The sequence below is a fragment of the Gossypium hirsutum genome, chromosome A05, assembly GCF_007990345.1.
Source record: "Gossypium hirsutum isolate 1008001.06 chromosome A05, Gossypium_hirsutum_v2.1, whole genome shotgun sequence".
In the NCBI taxonomy this organism is placed as follows: Eukaryota; Viridiplantae; Streptophyta; class Magnoliopsida; order Malvales; family Malvaceae; genus Gossypium; species Gossypium hirsutum.
Genome location: NC_053428.1, coordinates 84,958,139 through 84,980,798, shown reverse-complemented (window position 1 = coordinate 84,980,798; position 22,660 = coordinate 84,958,139). Strand labels below are relative to the sequence as shown.

At 33.8% G+C, this 22,660-nt stretch overlaps 2 protein-coding genes across 3 annotated transcripts; one reads left to right on the top strand and one right to left on the bottom strand.

The window, feature by feature from the left end:
- The first annotated feature begins 239 nt into the window (after positions 1–239).
- Positions 240–2,419, top strand: LOC107957008 (phosducin-like protein 3). Its single transcript, XM_016892436.2, has 4 exons — positions 240–659; positions 1,006–1,149; positions 1,733–1,938; positions 2,114–2,419. Exons 1-4 carry the CDS (start codon positions 418–420, stop codon positions 2,266–2,268), a joined length of 747 nt encoding a protein of 248 aa, XP_016747925.2. The 5' UTR covers positions 240–417; the 3' UTR covers positions 2,269–2,419.
- LOC107957007 (ankyrin-3) lies at positions 2,347–7,966 on the bottom strand. Of its 2 annotated transcripts, none has more exons than XM_016892435.2 (4): positions 7,465–7,966; positions 5,002–5,277; positions 4,519–4,656; positions 2,347–4,136 (listed from the first exon to the last, which is right to left on the bottom strand). In XM_016892435.2, the coding sequence occupies exons 1-4, from the start codon at positions 7,765–7,767 to the stop codon at positions 2,589–2,591; spliced, it is 2,265 nt and encodes a 754-aa protein (XP_016747924.2). In that variant the 5' UTR covers positions 7,768–7,966; the 3' UTR covers positions 2,347–2,588. The 2 variants fall into 2 exon arrangements, with proteins under 2 accessions (XP_016747924.2, XP_040968495.1); XM_041112561.1 differs by lacking the exon at positions 7,465–7,966 and adding an exon at positions 6,022–7,434.
- Positions 7,967–22,660: the final 14,694 nt, after the last annotated feature.

Genomic DNA, 22,660 nt, shown 5'->3' with positions numbered 1-22,660 from the left:
AGGTCCCTATAGTCAAATTAATCCCTCTACTATTACATGAATCAAATTGATCTCTATACTATTAAAAAAAATCAAATAAAGTTAAATTGAAATAAATTTAATATTTATAAAAATTTTATGGTAAATGAACTTCTTTTTAATTGAACAGAACTTGAAAATTTTAGAGATATTTGTATGCTGTAAATGTTAATTCTATTATACTTTCGACTTATTTGAATCTTTTTAATAGAAGAGGGACTAAATTCATCAAAAACATAATTTCGGCCTTATGGTTTATTACCGGGCCTTCCTACTTAGGCCTGACTTGATCTATTAGCAACCTCTCGATCGTTGTTCTCCTTTTCAATTTTTCTTCTTTCCTTTGTGTTCGTACTAGAGGCAGAGATCCAAAGAGGAAGCTCCGATTGCTGTAAAACAATGGCGGATTACCATTTCGTTTACAAAGACGTCGAAGGAGCTTCCACTCAATGGGATGATATTCAAAGAAAGCTTGGGAATTTACCCCCAAAGCCACCAGCTTTCAAGCCTGACCCTTTTGAACCCGCACCTGACCCGGATTCCGTCCCTAAGGACAAGTCTTGGATCGATGAAAAGACTGAAGAAGAGCTTGAAGAAATCGAAGATGATGTCGATGATGATAGATTCCTTGAAGAATACAGGTTTACTCTTTTAACTCTTTTTTTTTTGTTCAGATTTAATTTCGAGGATTAAGACTTTATTGATTCTTTTTAATTGAATTAATAGATGCTTTCGTTCATTTAGATAAACTTTTTAAATATATCAGTTGAAAGGATAGTTTTCATATTCTATAGCTTGTAAAATGGATGAAAAATAAAGAGTTAGTTTTTATTTAACTTAAAAGATGATACCAGGTTGATTATTAATTTTGTAACAGATTTATGATTGATTGAACTTTTTCCTAGTGATTGAATTCATTGGAATCTGGGTTTTCATTGATATCTATGTTTCTGAAGTTCAATTGACAAAATGGTGTTGTTTTGATAGAAAGAAGAGGCTGGCTGAGATGAGGAAAGCTGTTAAGATTTCAAAGTATGGATCGGTTATGCCAATTTCCGGATCCGATTTTGTACGGGAGGTTTCGCAAGCTCCTCAGGATGTCTGGGTTGTTGTCATTCTCTACAAAGAAGGGTATTAACATTTGAAACAGTTGGATCTCTTTTTATGCTAACATTAGTTATTAAAATTGTAACAATTATGTTTCTTTGTATGCATCGAAATAGGCATCATAGAATCTTTATGCTCATCATAATATATTATTCCTCTTCTTGTTCCGGTTTTCCGTTATTGATGGGCTTTATTTGCTTAGTGCAATGTTTGGTGCTTTCTGCATCTTCAAGTGTTGGTCATTCTAACCAAGTCATTCCCCTTTTCTTTGCTCGATATTATATGGATGTCAATGAAATTCAATAGGAACTGTGTACTGGTTTATAAATGCGAATAAATCCACGACTTGTGAACCATGAAATTTATAAATGATCTTTCTTCCATAACTTTTGCATCGATGTTGCACATTTCCCTTGTCTTTGCTCTATATTCTATAGTTATCTTCAAAATTCAATAAACTTAGAATGAAAACTGAGACTTGGAACCATGAAATGTATGGATGCTCATGCTCATATAAAATTGGTGTTAATGCCATGCTGTTAAGTTTAAGAGAGTTGACAGGTTCCTTGCATTGACTGATTTTCTTCTTTACCGACATCTCTTATAGATTTCCAGAGTGTGGGCTGCTCTTGCAGTGTTTGGAAGAATTGGCAGTTAAATACCCTGCAACAAAGTTTGTCAAGATAATATCTACAGATTGCATTCCTAACTACCCAGATCGTAATCTTCCCACACTCTTGGTGTATAACAACGGAGCGGTGAAAGCAAATTATGTAGGCTTGCATAGTTTTGGCCGCAGATGCACGCCTGAAGGTTTGCTATATGTGAAGGAAATCACTTGTTTTTTAAATAAATTATGTTTACTGCTCTTCGATCCTTGTTTTGCACATTTCTTCGTCTTTCTTTTGCTTTTCAGCCATTTTAATTGAAATTCCATATCTCAATCCGATTTCAACATAATTTTGTTCCTCATTTGTATGTGATATAGGTGTGGCCTTAGTTCTTTGTCAATCAGATCCTGTACTGAATGATGGTCAAAGTGGGAGCAATGCATCTGTTCTCGAAGGAGTTCGAAAGAGGTTCATAGAGAAAGTTGTTACGGAGCATGAAGATCATGATGATGACGGGTCTTCAAGTGATTGAATGTTTGGTCAGTTGATTTTATTTCTTTTGATTGGTAAAAGAATGATTACCATTGACAGAGAGTGGCTTCTTTGCTGCTTCAGGAACAAATGGTATTGTATTTGTTATAACATCTTTATCATGTTTCCAACAAATTGGGATGCAATTCTTAGCTCCAATTCTCAATTTCGCATTGAAAACCGATACCGTAAATCAGGCAGGGCATTGACTTTGCAACCCAGTATCAAGCGTTCAAACTACGTCAAGACAAAGAAGTAAAGCTCTACAAGCATCTATACAAATACAATTCTATCAATTCTCTCTAGTTCATCTCTATTTATCTATCTTTCTGGTTGTTTGCCGAATATAGCCTCCCTTGTTACAAGCTTAATTCCTCGCACCCATAGCTCTGCCATTTCTAACCCACCTTCGCACATAAAATGGACCTCTTTGTTCTTAGTGGTCACTACTCGAAACACTCCGGGCTCATTAGCGTTGCCCTTTCCACTCCTGTTTCTTTCAAAGGCTTGGCTCGGCCCTAGTTCTGCCTCTCGGCATATCACATTCCGTTTTCTTGACTTTCCCCATTGCAGCACCCCAGTAGTTCCCACCATTTTCATTTGTTTCCCATGTGGATTTCCTTTTCCTCCCTTGGTATGCTTCATTACAGAGGTGCCTTCAAGAACGAGCGTGCGAGCAAGTGAGTCCAGAATCACGCGTTCTGCATCGTTTTTCAGGCCTACGATTTTTCTGGCAAGAGAGAGTGCGGTTTCCCCTTCAGCATTCTTGAAATAACAATTTGCGCCATGTGAGATTAAGAGCTCACACATGGAACCGTGACCTTCCCTAGCTGCTAACATAAGTGGAGTATAGCCATTTCCATCAGGGACGTTTACATCATAGCCTCTGCTTGTCAACAATTGAACAGCATCCAATACTCCATGCCGTGCTGCACAATGCAAAGCATAGAAGCCTCCGGCATTGCGATTGCCCTTTTCAAGTGCAAATTCAAGCATCACCTTCTCAAAGAGGTGACGGTTCTGATTCAGTTCGGACAACGTAAAAGCGGTCTCACCAGATTTGTTTAACAGCTTAACATCAGCCCCGGCATAGACTAGCAAACGGAATGCTTCAACGTGACCTTTCAAGGCTGCAACCATTACTGCCGAAAAACCTTTATCATCCTGATAATCAATATTAGCTTCTCCACTTCCTATCAGAGCTTTTAGAGCCTGAACATCGCCTGCTTGAGCGACAAACATTAAAGGAGAAAAAACTGAAACGTTGCTTGACTTGGGGATCTTTCCAACCTTGATTGCATCAAGGACTGCTTGCTGAAAACTGAGGGACCACTGGTTTGATCTAGCGATTGAACCAGCTGACTGACCACAGACGTTAACTAAGCCAAAGTCAGCACCAGCCATTGTCAGCACTTCAACGCATTCTTCATGCTTGAATTTTGCACAAACCATCAAAGCTGTGTCACCAGAATCTGTCTTGGAGTTCAGATCACAACCAGCATCAATGAGGGATTGAAGGGCTGCTGACAAGCCAAGACGGGCAGCCATGTGAATTGGACAGAACTCGGTTTTCAGGGTTTTAACTGGACATTCTACATTTGCACCACAGTCCAAGAGAACTTTCACTGCTCCTGCATTGCAACAAAGAATTGCATGGTGGAGGAGGGTTCTTCCATGATGAAGTGTCTCAAGGGGAAGGTGCTGAAGGAGCATCCGTAATATGGCACCACTATCTTCAAAATATTCTACAGCACACCAACTGATGGCATAGGGCTCAGCCAATCCTGCACCCACTCGAAACTCTTCACCGGTAGTCGTATCCCATGACCATGCTCCCAGACTTACTTTAATATCGATTTGTGTCCCAGCCTGTTTCAAGATTTTGGATAAATAAGATAACGAGTCTAAGTAGTTTACAAGGCAAGAAATAACAGTAGAGGACTGCTTAACCAATACAACTCTTTAAACTCTCTTGTCAATTAATCCGGGGAATTGTAAACTATCTTGCTAAAATGAACTATTCTTAATTGAAACAGACTACAAGAAAGTTTGACTAGATCCAGATGGATCCAATTATTTGAATATGCAAATGTAAAATTAGGAAAAAGTCTAAAAAGCTTTCTGATTTATCAGAAGGACAATAAGTGGCACGAACCCACTTAACCATGTAGTGGTTAATTATGTAAAAGCATTTATTTCAGAGTTCGAGAAAGTTGTGTAAATCATACAGCACACTAAATTATTAGATCACCTGTAGAAGCAAGCGAACAACGGAGGCCTGCCTACTAACCACAGCAGCAACAAGTGCTGTGCAGTCAACATTTGTGTGCAAGGAAGGTTTAGACGACCGGAGGAGCTGTCTATGACTTGCACTTGCATCAACACCAAACTGTTATAGAGCAGAAGAGCCATTAGATTATCATATAAAATTTAAATCAAAGAGCTAGGTAATATTCCCGGTCTTTGTCCCCTTGGAGGATCAACTAAATAACACCAGAAATCTGTTAGCTAAATCAGCAATAAGGGCATTCATGCCAATCACCCAACTTATAGTCAATTTTATTACAGGACGATAAAATGTCCTGGTCCCGGCATCTCCTATTTGTTTTGACATCTGGTATTGCCATAAAAATTGTTGGAACTTCCCCCATCACACTTCTATTTTAGTGAGTTTTAGAGCTCATGAAGTTGCAGTAAAGTGATGCGCATGATTCAGCGAGAATGACGGTTTTACCTTCATGAGAGTGTTGACCACTTCCGCAAACCCCCTGCAGCATGCTGTGATGAGAGCCTGAACTGCAACACGTGGTCGAATTAAATCAGAGCCCATGAGCAATTCTGCTAGCCTTGCTTGCCCATGGCAGCTTGCCTCCAGAAGAGCTTCCTCGCACGCTGGCTGAGAAGCCCCAGTTTTAAGTAATATTTCCAGAATCTCAAGTCGGCCCTCCCTCACGGCTACTGTTGTTGCAAAGCCCTTGAAGAGTTTATGATTCACATCAGCTCCTATGCTCTGTCATCCAAAAGTGTACAAAATTTTAGTCCATAATACAAACGGTTTTTTTTGTTTTCATTTTGATATTTTTAAGGAATTTAAACGGAAGACTTCTTTTTGGAGTTAAAGTTTACAATCATTCTTGTACTTTACCACTAGCATGGTAAGTATTTTTCAATCTTCATAAAAATAAAATAAAATAATTAATACACTGCCACAAACAAACAAAAACTGGGAAAGAAAAAGAAGGGAACAACACTGATTCATAGACAGAGAATCATGGAACGTTCTTCAAGAAATGCACAAAGAATTCATTCAAAGAGGGGATGGGGGATGCATCGTGTACTGTTTTGTACTTCAAACTCAAGCCAATAGTCAGTGACAACTCAGTATGGGGCTCACAGAGCATATTTCTCGTCCCGGGGAATCAATAAAACTATCCCTCTTGCTTATTTTCGAGTGCTACATTAATTTACATCTTCCTAGTATAAGAAATAAAAAATTTTCCAACTTAATGCAAAATAAAATATCACAAATTATAACTGTCTTTCTAAAAAAAAAAAATCTCTACTGAATTTACTTCTGAAAAGAAAAACCATGTTGATGAAGAGAAAACGGGACACCTCTGAATCTAGTTGAACACTAAGGGTGAGTTTGGATGGGCAGTGCGTTTAGCTGCGGTTAGTGTAAAAACAGCGGTGGCGGTGAGATTAGATACTGTAGCGATACTGTAGCGTGAGACAAAAAGTAAGCTAAACGCACCTCACCGCAGTCAATCGCCCATCCAAACGAAGCCTAAATATCTTGGACTGATTGCCCTTCAATCCATAAGAGAAACGCATAATTATCAAACCAATAAGCAATGGAAATGACAGGCGAAAACAAAAAACTGGATCTAGGACAGCCTATCTTCGCACTGCCAATCCAGATAGCAACTTCTTTGACGCAACTTCCACATCAAAGTCCAGAAACAGGTTCATCTGATTTAACAAAAGATAAGCTGAAAATGAACTGAAATGCTTGAATCGCCTAGTCAGAGTTCTCTTGACAAAAGAGATTAGCAGCTACCCAGAAAAGAAGCTACTACGATGCAGCAATCTCAAATTTACCAAGACATTATTCAGTTTCAGCCATAAGCAATGAGGTGTTATTACAAGAATTTCTACAATTCATCAACGCATTTATTGTTTATAAATAAAATATAAAAGACATGCGTATCACAAACATTTACTTCATGTATTCAAATCAAGGGAATAGTTTATTGCCCATATCCGGAATTCTCGGTAAAGATTCAAGGAAAAATAAGTGGAATTACCACCGTGAATTAAGGAAGCTTACTTAAATCTATAAATTTTCATTTCATTATTTTACGGTAATCTCGTAATTAGGCATTGTTAATGTAACTTGTGACGATTTAAATTTTGGGACCGGAGCAGGAGAAAAGCAATAAAGCGAGCAAGACAATTTTTTTGAATAAGATGTAACCTTAGCTTCCTCAATTTGAGAAAATCAAAAAATGGAAAAAGCGTCAGAATATAATTATATCAAAGAATCTAAGGAAAGGAAATTACGAGCAATTTAAATATTAAATTCTTTTAGCAGTTCGAAAAAGATTAGGAAATCACCAAACTACCATTCGATTGAAATTTGAATTTGAAAATTTTGTTTCGAAGTGAGTATCATATCCACTCCAACTTTTTTTCTAGTCGCAAAGCATGGAGTTTCAGAGAGTGGATGTGAAACGCTTCAAAATCAGTAAATCACCACATCACTCCTTGATACCGTTGGTGTATTACTACTAAACTTTCGACAATGCTGTCAAAATTAGGGACTTTAGAAGCAGCGATCTAACTCTCGTGACAAGTTACTGATTTCCAAAACATTTAAAAAAATTCAACAAAACCTTTTTAAAAATAATTGAATCTTCAAAATTAGTTAAAGTTTTTTTTGTGAAACCCAACTCAAGATAACCGAAAGGCAGAAGAGGTTAAAACGCTTGAGAATCCCAAGCAAAACGACAAGGGAAATAAGACAGGTGAAAATTCTGAAATTTAAAGTGAAAAAGAGAAAAACGGTAAGATTTCAAATTTGATCATCAAAACGAGAAAAACATCACAGAAAAAACGCGACGTGGGTAAAACAGTTTGAATTACATCCCGATCGACAAAAAGAGAAAAGAAAAACGAAAGTTTTCTACTGCATTACCAATAGTTTCTTAACGAGAGCGAGATTTCCAACATGAACAGCGAGGAAAAGAGCGGTGACATCAGTTTTAAACTCTTCATACTCGAAGCGGACCTCAGCCGCGGATTCTTCTCTCAAAACGACTTCGGTCTTCCTCGTTTTCAAGCAAACGGTACCAACGAAGTTGACATCGACGAAAGGATCGGCGAGACATTCAAGAGCGGACTTCAGATCGCCAGATAACGAAGCGTCGAGGAGACGCTGAGAAACTTCACCCTCGTAGTCGACGGGAACCACCTGTCTACTGCCGGAAAACACCGTCATTGTTTACAAGCTTCGGTTTCTTTAAGGTAACACCGAGAAGTCGATGTAAGTTTCAGGTGTGAGATGGCATACGAGGATATAAACGCTAAGCTCGAGAGAGACACTGAATGGGTTTAAAATATTAACAAAAAAGAAAAAAAAATTAAAAGAAGTGAGCGCCAGAGACTGACGCGAGGAAGGCAGCTTATTTATTTACTTATTATGCTTTTTTTAGCGCATTAAATGGTAAAAATATAAGAATGAACTGTTTGAATACCGATTATAGTAGAAACTTTAATGGTAGTTGTGAGGTAGGCCCTGGTTTCTTACGTGGGCATTTTTCTAAATCCATCCACATATTTATAAAAGATAAATAATTAAACTTAATTATAAAATATTTTAACTCTAATTATATATATATATGTCTAATCGCTCCCCGCCGGCTCACTAAAATCACAAACGAATTACATTTAGAATTAAATGAACAAAAATAGATAAAAATAATAAAGTTAGATAAATGGGTTACATCTGATGATTCTCACTAAGTATAGAAATGACCTTAATTTTTTTAAATTATTTTTTAATAATTGAAGTTTGAAAATAGAATTAGATTAATTGGTCATTGTGAATCCATTAAATATAAAAATTAAATATATTCTCATAAATTTTTTTACAAAAAAGTTATCATGACTTTAACGAAATTAGAATTAGATTGAAAATTTTATTTAATTGAAAATTTAATTTAATAAATAATATTTATTTTGGGAAATAAAAAAAGATATTCGATTAAATTATAAAATGTTAGGTTAAAAGTTAAGAAGCATGTATAATGTGTATAAGGGACAACAATCATTAACTAGGGTTAGCCACACCTCTCTCCTAATAGAACTAGGTGACTTATCTTTCTCTTAGATAAATATTATTTGTATTGCACTAATTCAACTAAGATTCTTCAATCTCTCCCTATAAATAGATTGTATTGGTAAGGCTAAAAAAACACATACAAAATTTTGAGATATTGTTATTCTGCTCGAAAATATTCAAAATTTATTTTCTAAGTATAAATTCAATTTTTTGGAAATAACAATTCTACCTATTTCTATAGAGAGATTTACTTTCCTCCTAAAAGTAAGAAAATTATTTTTGATTTTGTGTTTGATTCGTGATTGTTTGAGCTCACACTCAAACTAATTCGTGGTACGAGAATAGTGGAGAAGGTCGTTTGGTTGAAATCCATGAATGTCTAGTATTGTCTCACACAAAGCACAATACTCTTCAAGAAAATTTTATTGCTCTAAATATCACAAACCGACTCGGTTTTCAAATTTTTAATTTCCCCTGTGACAAAAAACCATTTTTAAATCGGATTTTTTCCAATATTTACATATAAAATAGGATTGTAATGGCTTCCGAGCTTAGTTTGAGAGTTGGATGCTCCACTGCAAAATTTCTTTAGCTTTATCCGAGACCTATGCACAAAACCAAATAAATTTGTACGCTGAGTAATGATTACTCAGTGGTGTTAACATAATTCGAATTCAAATATAAACATAACAAAACCAAATTAACATAAATAACATGATAATTCAAGATAACCAACTAATCATTTCATATTAATATCATAGATACATATATATACCAATAGTTTACTTATCGTTTCATTTTATTCACAATAATGCTTTAGTCAATTTTTAGATATAATTTCCAACCTTAGAGTATTTGCATCTAGTTTAACATATCAAAATCATATCTCATGTTACCTTCGATATCTCATACCAGTACAATACATGTTCAATATATCATTGTTACATTATAGTCCCTATTACCCAAATCAGATATAATAAAAATACTCAGAACAATTCACTATCACACCAAATACGCATAAAAATGCTAACCGGTCACAAGTGCACCTATCCCACCAACCACACCAGAATACACTCGTACCTCAAGGTATTAGAAACTACCACAATTACCCGATCAAATTTAAATCCGGCTTGATAAATATAATACAAGGGCCTCTTATAACCATTATTCATTTTCAACCCTCAAAGTTTATATCCTTTACAATTTAGTCCTTACTGATACCAAAATTAAATATTTAGTCTAAGTTTAATTCAAGTTCAATTTAACACTTATGCTTACAATAGTAACATATTTCCACATAAACTAGCTAGTGTTACTCATGCATTATTTTTAAGCTTAAACATTCAAATTTCATTTGAACTTTCAACAATGGTAATTTATTCTAAAACTGAATTTTACGACACTATTGAAAACTGAGTCACTACAACAGCATCCTTAGGGTCAAGAAAATGGATTCCAATGAGAACACCTCCCGTAGTACACTCACATCCTGAAATAATCACATAACTTCTCCTATTTAGGTCTGTAAGGGTAATATATATCCAAACCACACCTATTCAAATATAATATACTTGAAGACACTTCTCAAAGAAATCTCAAGAGGGACCACCAATATCTCCTTGTAGTTAATTATCTTGAAATAATGAGAACCACTAGGAATATTTTGTAAGCGCAGACGGTAATAGCAAGTCCTAGTAAAGGGGCGAATCCATTTGATAAGAAAACCAAATCTCCTTCTGAACTTTAGTTCTATGAAAATGTACTTACTATAATCAACTGGTATTGTCACATTCTCGTCGTAGAATAAATTCTTCATCTAGGAAGAAGATGTTTGAGGCTTAAACTCGAACAACCTAGGGAATTAGTCTTCGTTCCACTTTCTCAAGAAAACATATATCAAAACAACTAATCGAAGGGATATATTCCTTTCTTAAGATACATGGTGAAAAGAAAAATAAAAAGTAACCACTAGGAGAAACCCGTCACTTGATATAGTGCCATGTGGAAGTCGTACTGAATGTCCTAAGTGAAATTTAGGAAGGGAATAGTAAAACTCGCTTCATGTAGGAACAATGAAAGATAGAATCTTGGCCTCCCACTAATAAAGTATGAGCTGAACACTTCGCTACCATGATGTTACCCTTTTAGGATACTAAATTCGTACTTGTGAAGCTTCATGAGTAAACCGTGGGATAATAGTAAGTTTTTCATCTTTTGATGGATCGTGAAACACTAATAACTAAGACTGACAGCAGGCTTATCATTACCCTTTCCGAACCTCATTGCAACAGCTTTATCAGACTTCACTGTAATTATTTCCTGCATCTTTGTCGCTTTTATAAATAGAGCACAACCAGTATGACCATCACATTTTTCTTAAGTTTTGCTAGATCGTTTGTCTCCCCTAACCATTTGTTAAGCAAATTTTTAACAAATTATTGAAAATAATTCTTATAACATCAAAGAACAAGAACTGTGAAGTGAGTCGAAAAAAAATCTAAAAATATAGAAATCATTCCAAAAAACCAATAAAGACTAGTAAATTGCCAACAACAGTTGCAGAAATTTTAAACAAAAAAAGGATGCAAAATAATTTTGAAAAAGAAATGCACTATTCTAAAGGACAACCAACATCCAATGGAAATTCATCACCTGTCCCAAAAGGTTGTTGTTCATAATAATCACGACTCCCTAAGAACACGATCCTTAGAGTACATTTGTGGCAGAATCTCAAACTTTTGGATATAACATTTTATCATAAAATAAAGCCACCATCCGGACCAACACGAGTTATCATATCAGAATTTCACAAGGAAGCCACTTTGTAACCCTCCTCTCGGTGCAAAAGGGAATATTGTTATACCCCCACTCATGTTATGTGTAACAACCCGATTTTCAATGGTTCAGGACCACAATTTTTTCTCGTATCGACTTGTAAATATTATTTTTAGAATATTTATAGAGTCATTAGAGTTGTATTAAAATTTTATTTAGAAATATTAACGTCTAGATAGTTAATTAAGAGAAAATGGCTAAATTGAAAAAGGTGCAAAACTTGTTAATTAATGCAATTAGGTGATTAAATGGTTTAATTAATAATTAAAAAAGGACTTAAGTGATAATTAAGCCCTAATTAATATAGTGGGATGACAAATTAATGGAAAATGACAAAATAATGTGATTTGGATGGCAATTTTGTAAATTAGTGAAAGTTTAATCAAAATTAAACAAAATTAAAGAATGGATAAACGAATTCATTTTCATTTTCTTCTTCAAATGGCCGAAAGCCATAGCAAGGTTAAGGAAAATTTTTGATTGCCTAATTTCTTTGCATGTAAGTCCATTTTGATTCTGTTTCTTGTAATTTTTATGTTTTTGAGATCGTTGCAACTAGGTCTAGCTAGTCTGTACCTTTATTTTTATTTTGTTAAAATTTTTTGAAGTTTTCATTGATGAATTTTGAATTTTATGATGAATACCATGTATTTGGAGCTTTGATTGTGTTGTTTGATGGTTTTGTAAAGTGATTTTTGTTAGATTTTGATTTTAGGATTAAATTAAGAAAATGTCAAAATTTTAGGGTTTGATGGTGAATTAATGTTTATTAAGGATTTTTTACGGGCCTAGTATATTGGGGTGGAACATTGAAATGAGAAAAAAATGGTTAATTTGATGAATTTCGAGTTAAGTGACTAAATTGTATAAATTGTAAAAGTTTAGGGTAATTGTGTAAATTTGAAAAATAAAAGGGCATTAATTGTAAAGTGGATTGAAATGTGAAATGTAAGTTGATAATTTAGAAATTTTATATTTTAGATCAAGAGTCTGTAGATATTCGTGAAAAAGAAAAAATTACGAAATAGTCCCTGAACTTCTGCAAGTACTAAAATGCAGTCCAGGTAAGTTCTTACGTTTTAAAATTTAACATCTATATGAATTGTTGAATAGTATAACATGATACAATATATATATTCAATTGTTGATAATAAATGATTATTTGAGATGTGTTATTGAATTTGATGTTCGGATTGGATTGAACGCAGGGCAGAGTACAGTCGTGATATGGTGTGTTGTGGGGGATTGGAGTAAAGATGGTTTTGGAGGGATGTATATATATATATTTTTTGAGTAAACCAAGGTTTAGTATTTGTTGCGAACTCTCGCGTTATACTCTCTGTTTGGCGTGTTTCAGTCGGACTAACTCTTATGAGCATTGGCGTGTTTCAGTTGATTAGCTTGTAACGACCCAATAGACACGAGTGTTAGAAAATGCATTTTTGAGACTCTGTTTTCGTTGTGTGGTTAATTAGGTTTTGGTTAGGTGAATTTGCATGAATTAAGAGTAATTAGATAAAAGGAATGGATTATATATAAGGTAAAAATTGAATTATAGATTAAAGAAAAATTAAATAGACCAGAGAAGCAATTATCCCAATATATTTAAATAAGGTGGCATAAGGATGAAAATATTATAAAATTTTAAGTTAAAAAATATATATTATAATATATTTACCTTAAGAATTAAGTATTTATTATATTATATTATATTATAATAAAACAAATAAATAAAGAATGAATAAATAAGAAAAAGAAATAGAAAAAAAACAAAGCCAACGAAACAGAAAGAAAAGAAAAAGAGAAAGAAAGAAGGAGAAAGACACAAAGCTAGGGTTTCAAATTGTTCAAAACTCAATTGATTAGTCAATTTAATTCTTTTTCTTATAATTTTTATGTTTTTGGAATTTCGATATTAAATACTACTCGACCCATGTCAAAATTTTAGAAATTATTGAGTTTTAAGTGTTGTCTATGTTGAATAATTTTAGTATTAGGGATTAAATTGATAGATTTTTAGGCTAGAAATGAAAAAGGATTAAATTGTAGAACAAATAGTAAATTCTGTGTAATAGGGACTATATTGTGAAAAAATTTGAAATTTAGAAATTTATGTGAAAATAGGGAGTTGAATTTAGTCTAAAGTGGAATTTGCATGAAAATAAAGAACTAAATGTGAAGAATAAAAGTTAGTATTGGTTTAGGGAATAAATTGAAATTTAGGCAATATTTGAGTAAAATTTGAAATATTCAATATGAAACTGAATAGTGTTGTATTGATGATTTTTAATTGTTTTAATTTCGTAGCTAACGTCGTACCGGAACCTTCGACTAAAAGGGGGAAAGATAAAGTCGACGAGGAATAACTTGGAATTTCTGGTTTGTATTTCTATAATCTAAATTTAGTTGTTAATTATTATAATTCAATTTAATGTATATGGTAAGTGTTGAGGTGAGAATTATTGTGTTTTGTAATTGAAATGGGTTGATTTAGTATATGATGAATTTATTGAATTTATATTGATTGAATTGGTATATATCTATATATATTGAATATATTGATTATTTAAATTGATATGAATATCGGTTGTACTTGAAAAGTGAAATTAAACCCTATTAACTATATCAGACTCAGTAGGATATAGATGGCATGCCATAGGATTGGAAGAGTTCAGGGATTTCTTCGACTTCGAGTCGATGAGACACTAGATGTCAATTTGCTACTTCGGATTAATTCAATGAGGCACTGGGTGCCAATTTACTTCGGTTTAACTGATGAGACACTGGGTGTCAAATTATTACTTCGAATTATTCGATGAGGCACTGGGTGCCAAACTGGTGTATTTTGGTCGGATCTATGTATCCGTCCGAGTCCGGATATTGTTAATAGGGGTAAATAAATAATAAATAAGTTTTATAATTGATACTGAAATAGCATGGTATGAGAAATGGACGTGAAATAGTGAATTGAAAATAGAATGTGAAATATGTTGCAAATATATGGAATATATGAGTTATATACTCATGAAATGAATAAGGAATGGATAATGCAATTGTATAATGAAATGTGAAATAAATTGTGAAAAACTATTTATATAGCAAGTATGGGAATTGAGATATTTGTGAAGCAAATGAAATATGATATGGTTGTTGTAATATTTAAATATTAATATATGTTTATATTTCAATTGTATATTTGTAATTTCTTATCTTTAAATATTCGGATTATAGAAATACCGCTGAGTTTTACTCATCGTACGGTTTTATTTTCTGTGCATAGGTTAGGCACTTAATTTTGATCGCCGATTCAGCATCCAACAACGATTCCGAACTCAAACGTGGTGATGTTTATCTTTTGTGTTAGCATGTACCCAGGGTGTCTAAATAATAGTTATTTTGTGGTTTGATTGTAAATGAGGTTAAAAGTTTAATATTGGTTTGGTATATACATATGAATATGTGTTTGTGTTTGAAGCTATATCCTGGTATGGTAAATTGAACCAAATCTAGATAGGTGCACGTGAATTTAATTTTATATTTAAGTGCTCATGAATTGGGCAAAATGGATTGAATTTGGTATGTTTATAATTTGAATTTGAATGATGTTTTGATAATATAATTCGATGAAATAATTGTGGTACCAATGAGGGTATATTGGTTAAACACCGAGAATGATTCTTTTGAAATTTTGGATGCGTTTGATCGTGTTTTGAATAGGTTAAACGAATTATTTTTTAAGTGCTTAATGTCCAAGCTTACAGGGAAAGGTAAACTTGCCGTTTAAGGTACATTCTGAGTCCACACGGCCGTGTGAGCCCTGTAGCTATGAAAATTTTTAATATTTTTTTTGAAAAATTACCTGAGTTTCTGAATTAGTCCCGACTTGCTTCTAACGCGTATTTTGGGTCTCGAGGGCTCGAATAAGGGACAGTATGTATGAGTTTAATTGGTTTAGACCTGAATTATATGATACGGAATGGCTGAAATTTATGTCTGTTTGATCGGTAAACTCCGGTAATGCTTTGTAACCCGGTTCCGACAAAGGATACAGGTTGGGGGTGTTACATAGCTCTTGTGAGCAATTGGTGTTTTTTAGAGGGATTGGCTCGTAAGAGCATCTAGCGTGTTCTTCGAATTGAAAATCTCGGTAAAGTAATTTGTTTAATGAATTTGATGGATTTGCTATACATTTGAGTATTAAATTGAACGTATGTGATTTATCGGTTGAGATTATGGATGACAGGAAACCTTCGTGGTTGAATAGTTAATGTTTGAATTGTTGTAATTATTTCGATAAGATTTATCTTTTAAATATGTCGAACTTACTAAGCTTCATTGAGCTTACTTGTGTTATTTAATGTTCTTGTAGATACTTGAAAGGCTGGACGATCAGATTGGCACTCAAGTCATAATTTCAGTAGTTTTTAGAACGTTCTTTTCGATTTCTATGGCATGTATTAAATGTATATGTCATTATAAATGTTTTGGATGTGTATAATGTTAAATATAACTTATGTGCATATTGTTAAACTATAAGATACATGTGAATGAGTTAGATGTTTCAATGCAAATAGAAATGGTATGTGTTAATGATATGTATATTTGAGGTACCTATGATAGGTACATTGGTTAGGTGTTGATTTGATGAATTGATAAGTTGTGTTTGAGATTTTATTTTGATCTTCAATTGTATATATTTGTGGTACCAATGAGGGTATATTGGTTAGGAACTTAATAGGTTGATTTGGTATGTTTTTGGATTGATTAATGTCACTTTGAAGAGGTATTTTGGTCGGTAAATGGTTTACTTAGGATCTAAGTAAGCTTGAAATGGTAAACTTGTTGTTTAAGGTTCATTTTAAGTCCACATGACCTGAGACACGGGCGTGTGAGTCAACCGTGTGTGACACATGGCCATGCGACATGGTTTGTGTCCCTTGTAGGTTTAAGGCTCACAAGTCAGGCAATTACACGGCTTAGCACATGACCTGGCACATAGGTACGTAAGGCTATTTTGAGTGTTACACGACCTAGCACACGAGCGTATGGCTTGGCCGTGTGACCCAACTTAGAGAGTTACATAGGCGAGGACACAGCCGTATGTCCTTATTTTGAAGGTTACGTGACTTGAGACACGGGCATGTGTCTAAGCCATGTGAGGCACACGACCGTGTGACCCCTGCAGTCCAAATTTTCTAACTTTTTCTTAAACTTTTCATATGTTTTCAATTTAGTCCCGGATTGTTTCTAAAGTATTTTTAGGGCCTCGAGGGCTCGATTAAGGGACGTTATCAGTGTATTGTATGTAATTAGATTATGTTGGCATTAATGTATAAATTGTATAATTTAAAGTTCTGTTTTAATAGTAATGCTTCGTAACCCTATTTCGACAACGGATACGAGTTAGGGGTGTTACATTAGGAAACTGGACACGTGGCAAGCCAAAAAAATGCCTAAGCAGTAAGCCAGCCACCAACAAGCTAAGATGTTGCTTGCAAGCTCACCCTTCCTAGATGACCACTTGGGCAACGGATGGTCTAATCTTCATTGGGGACATAAATTTGTTGGCATGAAACATCACATAGGCTCAATTGCTTTGTCTCATCAAGTCAGAATGAATGAAATAATTTGTCTTGTCACAGACATCTTCGTCCTATCAAAGACATTCCCCTAACGCGCTTCGTAATAATGACCAGATGTCTAGTCTAACACGTTAACATCATCTTTCACCTATAAACACTTCCAGAAACAATGAAGAAAGTATCGACTCTTGAAGAAGACCAAGCCAATATTCTATCAGCATACCTTCAGTTCCCAATCTTAGAACTCTCTTCACCTTCATTCTCCATAATCTCTAGCTCTCCATCCCAATTTGGTGAACCAACCTTCGTAACAACCACCTCTACGTCCTATACTCCCTCCTTGTTCTACATTTTATCAACTAACTTGTAAAAAAAACCACTCAACAAGTTTCTAATTTAAGACCCTTTTTATAACACTTAAGCCAAAGATTAGCTTTCGAACAATTAATTCAAGTTTGACAGAAAAATAAGTAACAAAAAGATAATACAACAACTTTATTTGTTCATAAAAGTTTGGTACCAAATACTTGTCGCAATCACTAACCGTGGCCATTAATAATAATGGTTACATTAAGAATGTTTTAACTAATTGATGTTGAGGTAAGACAATTCCTTTATCTTTAAAGTTCTTTTTCAACAAATTTGCGTATTTAATTCAAGCTTAGTTTTTAAACAATTCCAAGCATTTATATGATATAACCACAGCTCAACTCCCTCTGCTTCAACATATTATATGTTATAATTTAATTAATAGAAAAATATTTGTATTCAAATTAAGTATAAATACATTTTTTGATAAATATTTTAAATATATAAAATTAAATATTCCCCCCCCCAAAAAAAGGAGTTTTTCTTCTATGTCATACCATCTATAGAAGTCATTAATGAGGTAATTAGAACCGTTGCTCGAAAAAGAATATTTGTTAGGAGGCCATTTTCAAAGCTATATTTGTTTTTAAGATAGCATTTTATTTATAATATTTTAAATGGTAAATTCGAAAATATCCACTATTTATTTAGTTGGATTAAATTAATCCAGCTATTTGTATAATGTATAGCATAGGATTCTTGAAGTGAAAAATAAAATTATTAGAGGTGGGGTGTGTGATTGGCGGACCAATCCGAAACAGGGATGCATGAGAGCATCAACATAAAGCCAAATTGCAAGAGCAAGCAGCTGCTTACTTAGCAACATTCCCATCACTCCATGACATGCTGCATGCTTTCAACACATGTGCCTGTCGCCCTTCCTTTTGTTTTTTCTTCTTTGCTTGACCGGAAAATGTAGTATTTTAAGTAAAATGTTTGATCTCAAGACTTCATCCAAAAATGGAAAAAAAAAGATTCTGTTTAATTATTTTAAAAATAATGAAATAATTTATATATAAAAAATTATAATGACGGTTTAAAAAAATTAAATTGATTAATGAGATTAAATTAAGAAAATGGCAAAAGTATATTGAACTTGGCATATATATGTAAATTGTAGGGTGTAGGGTTCAAAATAAAATGATGGGGACCTTTGATCCAAATACAGTAAGTAGTGAATAGCAGTCAGCGACAAGCAACCTTGTCTCCTTTGAATTAGATTGACAGTCACTGATACAGCTTTCACTTTAGTCATCTCATCCTGTGGTCATGAACCCAAATATCTAAAGATTCCGTCCTTTGACTGCTTCTTGATCTGATGGTATAGTGAAATTTTTTACCAAGGAACAAGATCCCAGGGGATCTTCTTGGCCCCACTCGATTGCGCAACGTATTTTGTTGATTTATACAAGTCAGGTCATTTTTTCTCGCCCCACAATTGCATAACACATTCATTGTAATATTTTCCTTTTTAATTTTTTCCAATTTAATTATTTCTTTTTTAGCCTTTAAAAAACTGATGAAAATTTTAATATTTTTAACTTTATTGATGTGACGATGATACATCAAATTTAATTATTTTTTAAAATTTAAAATTTTTAAAAAAATTATAGTTCATAAATCCCAAAATTTAAACTTGAAAATACAGTATATCTTAACAGACCAAGCATTGATTTGGAGTAAGTGGTTGAAAAAGGTAGAAAAGAAGTATAGGGGGTGGGCAGGCCATACGTGTAACTGGAAACATGCTCCTCCAACTCCGTCTTATATTAGCTAACAGTGACAGAGGTGAACAGCAACAGCAATTCAAGTCATGTGGACGTAATTAATAGCCACATTTCGAATTTCCAAGTTCAAAGCCACCATCTTTCCTATATCAGGACTAAGGTACGGAGTCGGACACCGATACTGCTTCAGATTTAATGATGCATGCCTTTTTTCTTAAATGCAAAATTCATCCTTAAATTATAACGATTTTCAATAATATTTAAATTATTTTAATAATAATGTGACATTATACATATCTTAAATAAAATACTATTGATTAATATTTAAACGAGAAAATTTATATAAATTACTTTTAAATTTCATTTTTCTCATGCATATATGGGTTGGCCGGTAGTCACACCATTACTGTTCTACCCTATAAGCTATGAATTCATAGGAATAGGCTGGATGCTGAAAACAACAGGGGGAATTCCTAAAACTAAGATGTTGATAACCTCTTGAAAAGTCGAATATAATATTCTTTTCAACACTTAATTTGTTAGTTTATCAAAAAAATTTAATCCATTTATTTATAATTCTAGTGATAAACTAAAAATGATTTATTAATAATTCTAGTCCTTCTATACTTATATTTAAAATTTAATCCATTTACTTTAATTTAATATAATTTAATTCAATTAATACTATGATTAATTTAACATGAAATTTTTGTTTTTTGCTGTATTAATAGTGAGACTAAAATCACAATAGTCCCCCCCCCCAAAAAAATAATGAATTTAATTGAAAATTATAGCTAGCAACGTCCAACTATACAAATTCTCATTTATTTTTTTCCCAAGATTTTTTTCAGAAATAAAAGTGTTGACACCATTTTTTTGGATGAAAACGGGGTCGACTTAGATTTTGAAAATAAAACGAAAAATGGGAGTCGCCACCAATCCTTTTTTATGAGGTGTGATCGGGTCACCTCGTAAAACGGTTGTTTTTAATAAACGATTTAGATTTTATTAAAACAACGATTTTTGTCTACGAAATTCAGAAAAATGGGTTCGGGAGTCGGTTACGCACGAGGAAGGATTAGCACCCTCGATGCGCCCAAAATTGGTACCTAGTTGATTAATTAGTGTCTTAGTGTCGAAAATTGAAAATTTGAAGAGTTTTTTTAAAAAATACGATCCTTAAAAGAAAATCTGATATCGTGAATTGAAACATAAGATTCTCTTGTTCCGAAGGAATATCACATCCAGCACGTTAGGACACGATACTCTAAACCATCGAAACCAAGATCACCTTATAGTTTAATGAAACCATACCTTGAAGCTTTAAGAGGATATTTGGCTATTTAGTCAAACGAGAAATCGAAACCCAGCATGTTAGGGCACGTTTTCTCGAGTTTCCAAACGCGAAATATTGCCTTAATTTAAAACTTTTCTTTTTTTGAATAGTTGCGAGTACAATACTCGAACGAGATGGATTTGTTTTATTTAGAAAAAAAATGATAAAGCAATCTAAGTTGGATAACTATGTTGATGCTTAATTTACAATACAAGGACGTGAACTAACAATGCAATAATAATCGCAGAGTAATGATACATGAATAAGATTACACCAATGGCACACACAATGAAAATAATCACTCAACATACATTATTTAAACATTGGTATTAATAAACAAAGATGAATAAATTAAATAACATATATGTAACTTCAAAATGAGTAGTATAAAGTAAATTAGAATAAATAAATGTAAGATAATTTTTTAAAAGATAATAAATGAGTCTTAAATAAATAAAAGAAATTTTGAAAAGAAAAAAAAATCAATCATATACAAAACAATTTAAAAATATTATATATGAAAAATTTTAAGATAAATAATAATATATATGCACATATGAAAGCATAAAAAGAATATATAAGAATTCTTGGAATGGATAATAAATAAATTAAGACAAATAGCAAAGTCGAATAAAAGATACCAAACAATTTTAAAATGATTAACATATAATACATCTTAAAGGAGATAGTATATATATAAAAAATATGGAATGTCATATAGAAAAGAAATTTTAAGATAATACACATAAACAAAAATGGTTTAATATAAATAATACGTAAAAATAAAATGAAATAAAACTATTTAAATGAAATAATATATATAAAAATTACACAGTTTAGAAAGCAAATAAAAATGAAATCAAAACAAACAAAACTAATAATAATAAACAAAAGCAATTTAAAAGAAAAAAAAAAGAAATTAAAGAACCAAGGATGAAACTGGAAACGAACAAAAATCTGAGGGGTCGAAACTGTAAATAAATGAAACAGGCTGCAAGGGACTGAACTGAAACACGCTCGAAGCGTGAGGGATCTATAGGGAAATATTCCCCAGACCTAAACGCAGTGAGAGTCTGCGCATGGTCTAAGGACCAGATTGAAACAGACACAGAATTCGCAGCCCCAAATTAAAAAAATAAAAGGTCAGATTGCGCTTCAGTGCAAGATGGAGGGACCAAATTCGCAAATTACCCTTAGGGCAAGAATGCGCAGATCTCTTCCCCTAAACGGCGCCGTTTTGTTTTTATTATTTAAACAAAGAAAAATTTAGAAACCCTCATTTGCAGCCCCTGTTACAAAAGAAAAAGAAACTGAAAGCCCTCTCAGCCCCCTCCATTATCCGGCCATGGTCATTGCCGACGAACGGTCGCGCCGCCGCCGAGGCCAAAGGCCGGTGATGAAAAGATGGCCTTTTAGGCCCTCGCTTCGCGGTGTATTCAAGGGTTGGGCTTTCTTGACCCGAGGATCCGAAAGAAAATGGTTCAATCCCCTCCTTTGAACGCGAATCCGACGACGGTGAAGGACTACCGACGACGGGGCTGCGAATCTCCCTCAGGTAAGTTTTGCTTTCCTTTTTTATTTTCGTTTTTTTTAAAAAGAAAAATAATAATAATAAAAAGAAAGAAAAGAAAGATTATAAACAGTTTCTGCTTTTTTATTTCTATTCGTAAAAATCGGGAACCAAAATACAATCGTTTGATTCGGCCTTTTATAGCCGATTTAAAAAAGAACTTAAATTTCTTCTTTTGTCGTTTTGTTGTTTGGACTGTTGTTTGTTCTTGCAGGAGGTCTGACACGCGTGAAGGGCCAGTGATGGGCGAACGGTGGCGGCGAGCATGCGAAGAGGTGCCTGACAGAGCACGCGGCGCTGGGAGTGGCAGACGATGAGGCATGCGGCGCAAAGAAAAGCCAAGGTTTTCTGCTGCTAAAATTTTAGTTTCCTGGGCTAGGTTTTTTATTATTTGGGTTTGGGCTTGAGTTTGTAAATGGACTGTTAATTTTGGGTTTATTATTTGGGTTATTCTGTTGGTATAGGCCCGGGCAGATTTTGGGCTTTACAGCTGCCCCTCTTTGCTCGTTGTCGTGTAACGAAAACAGAGCAAAGACCAAGAAAGACCAAATTTGCCCGGGCTTACCGAGCCTTGGCTTCTTTTGGTGCTTTTCTTCTTCAAGTAGCCTCGTTCTATTCTGCTGTGTCTCGT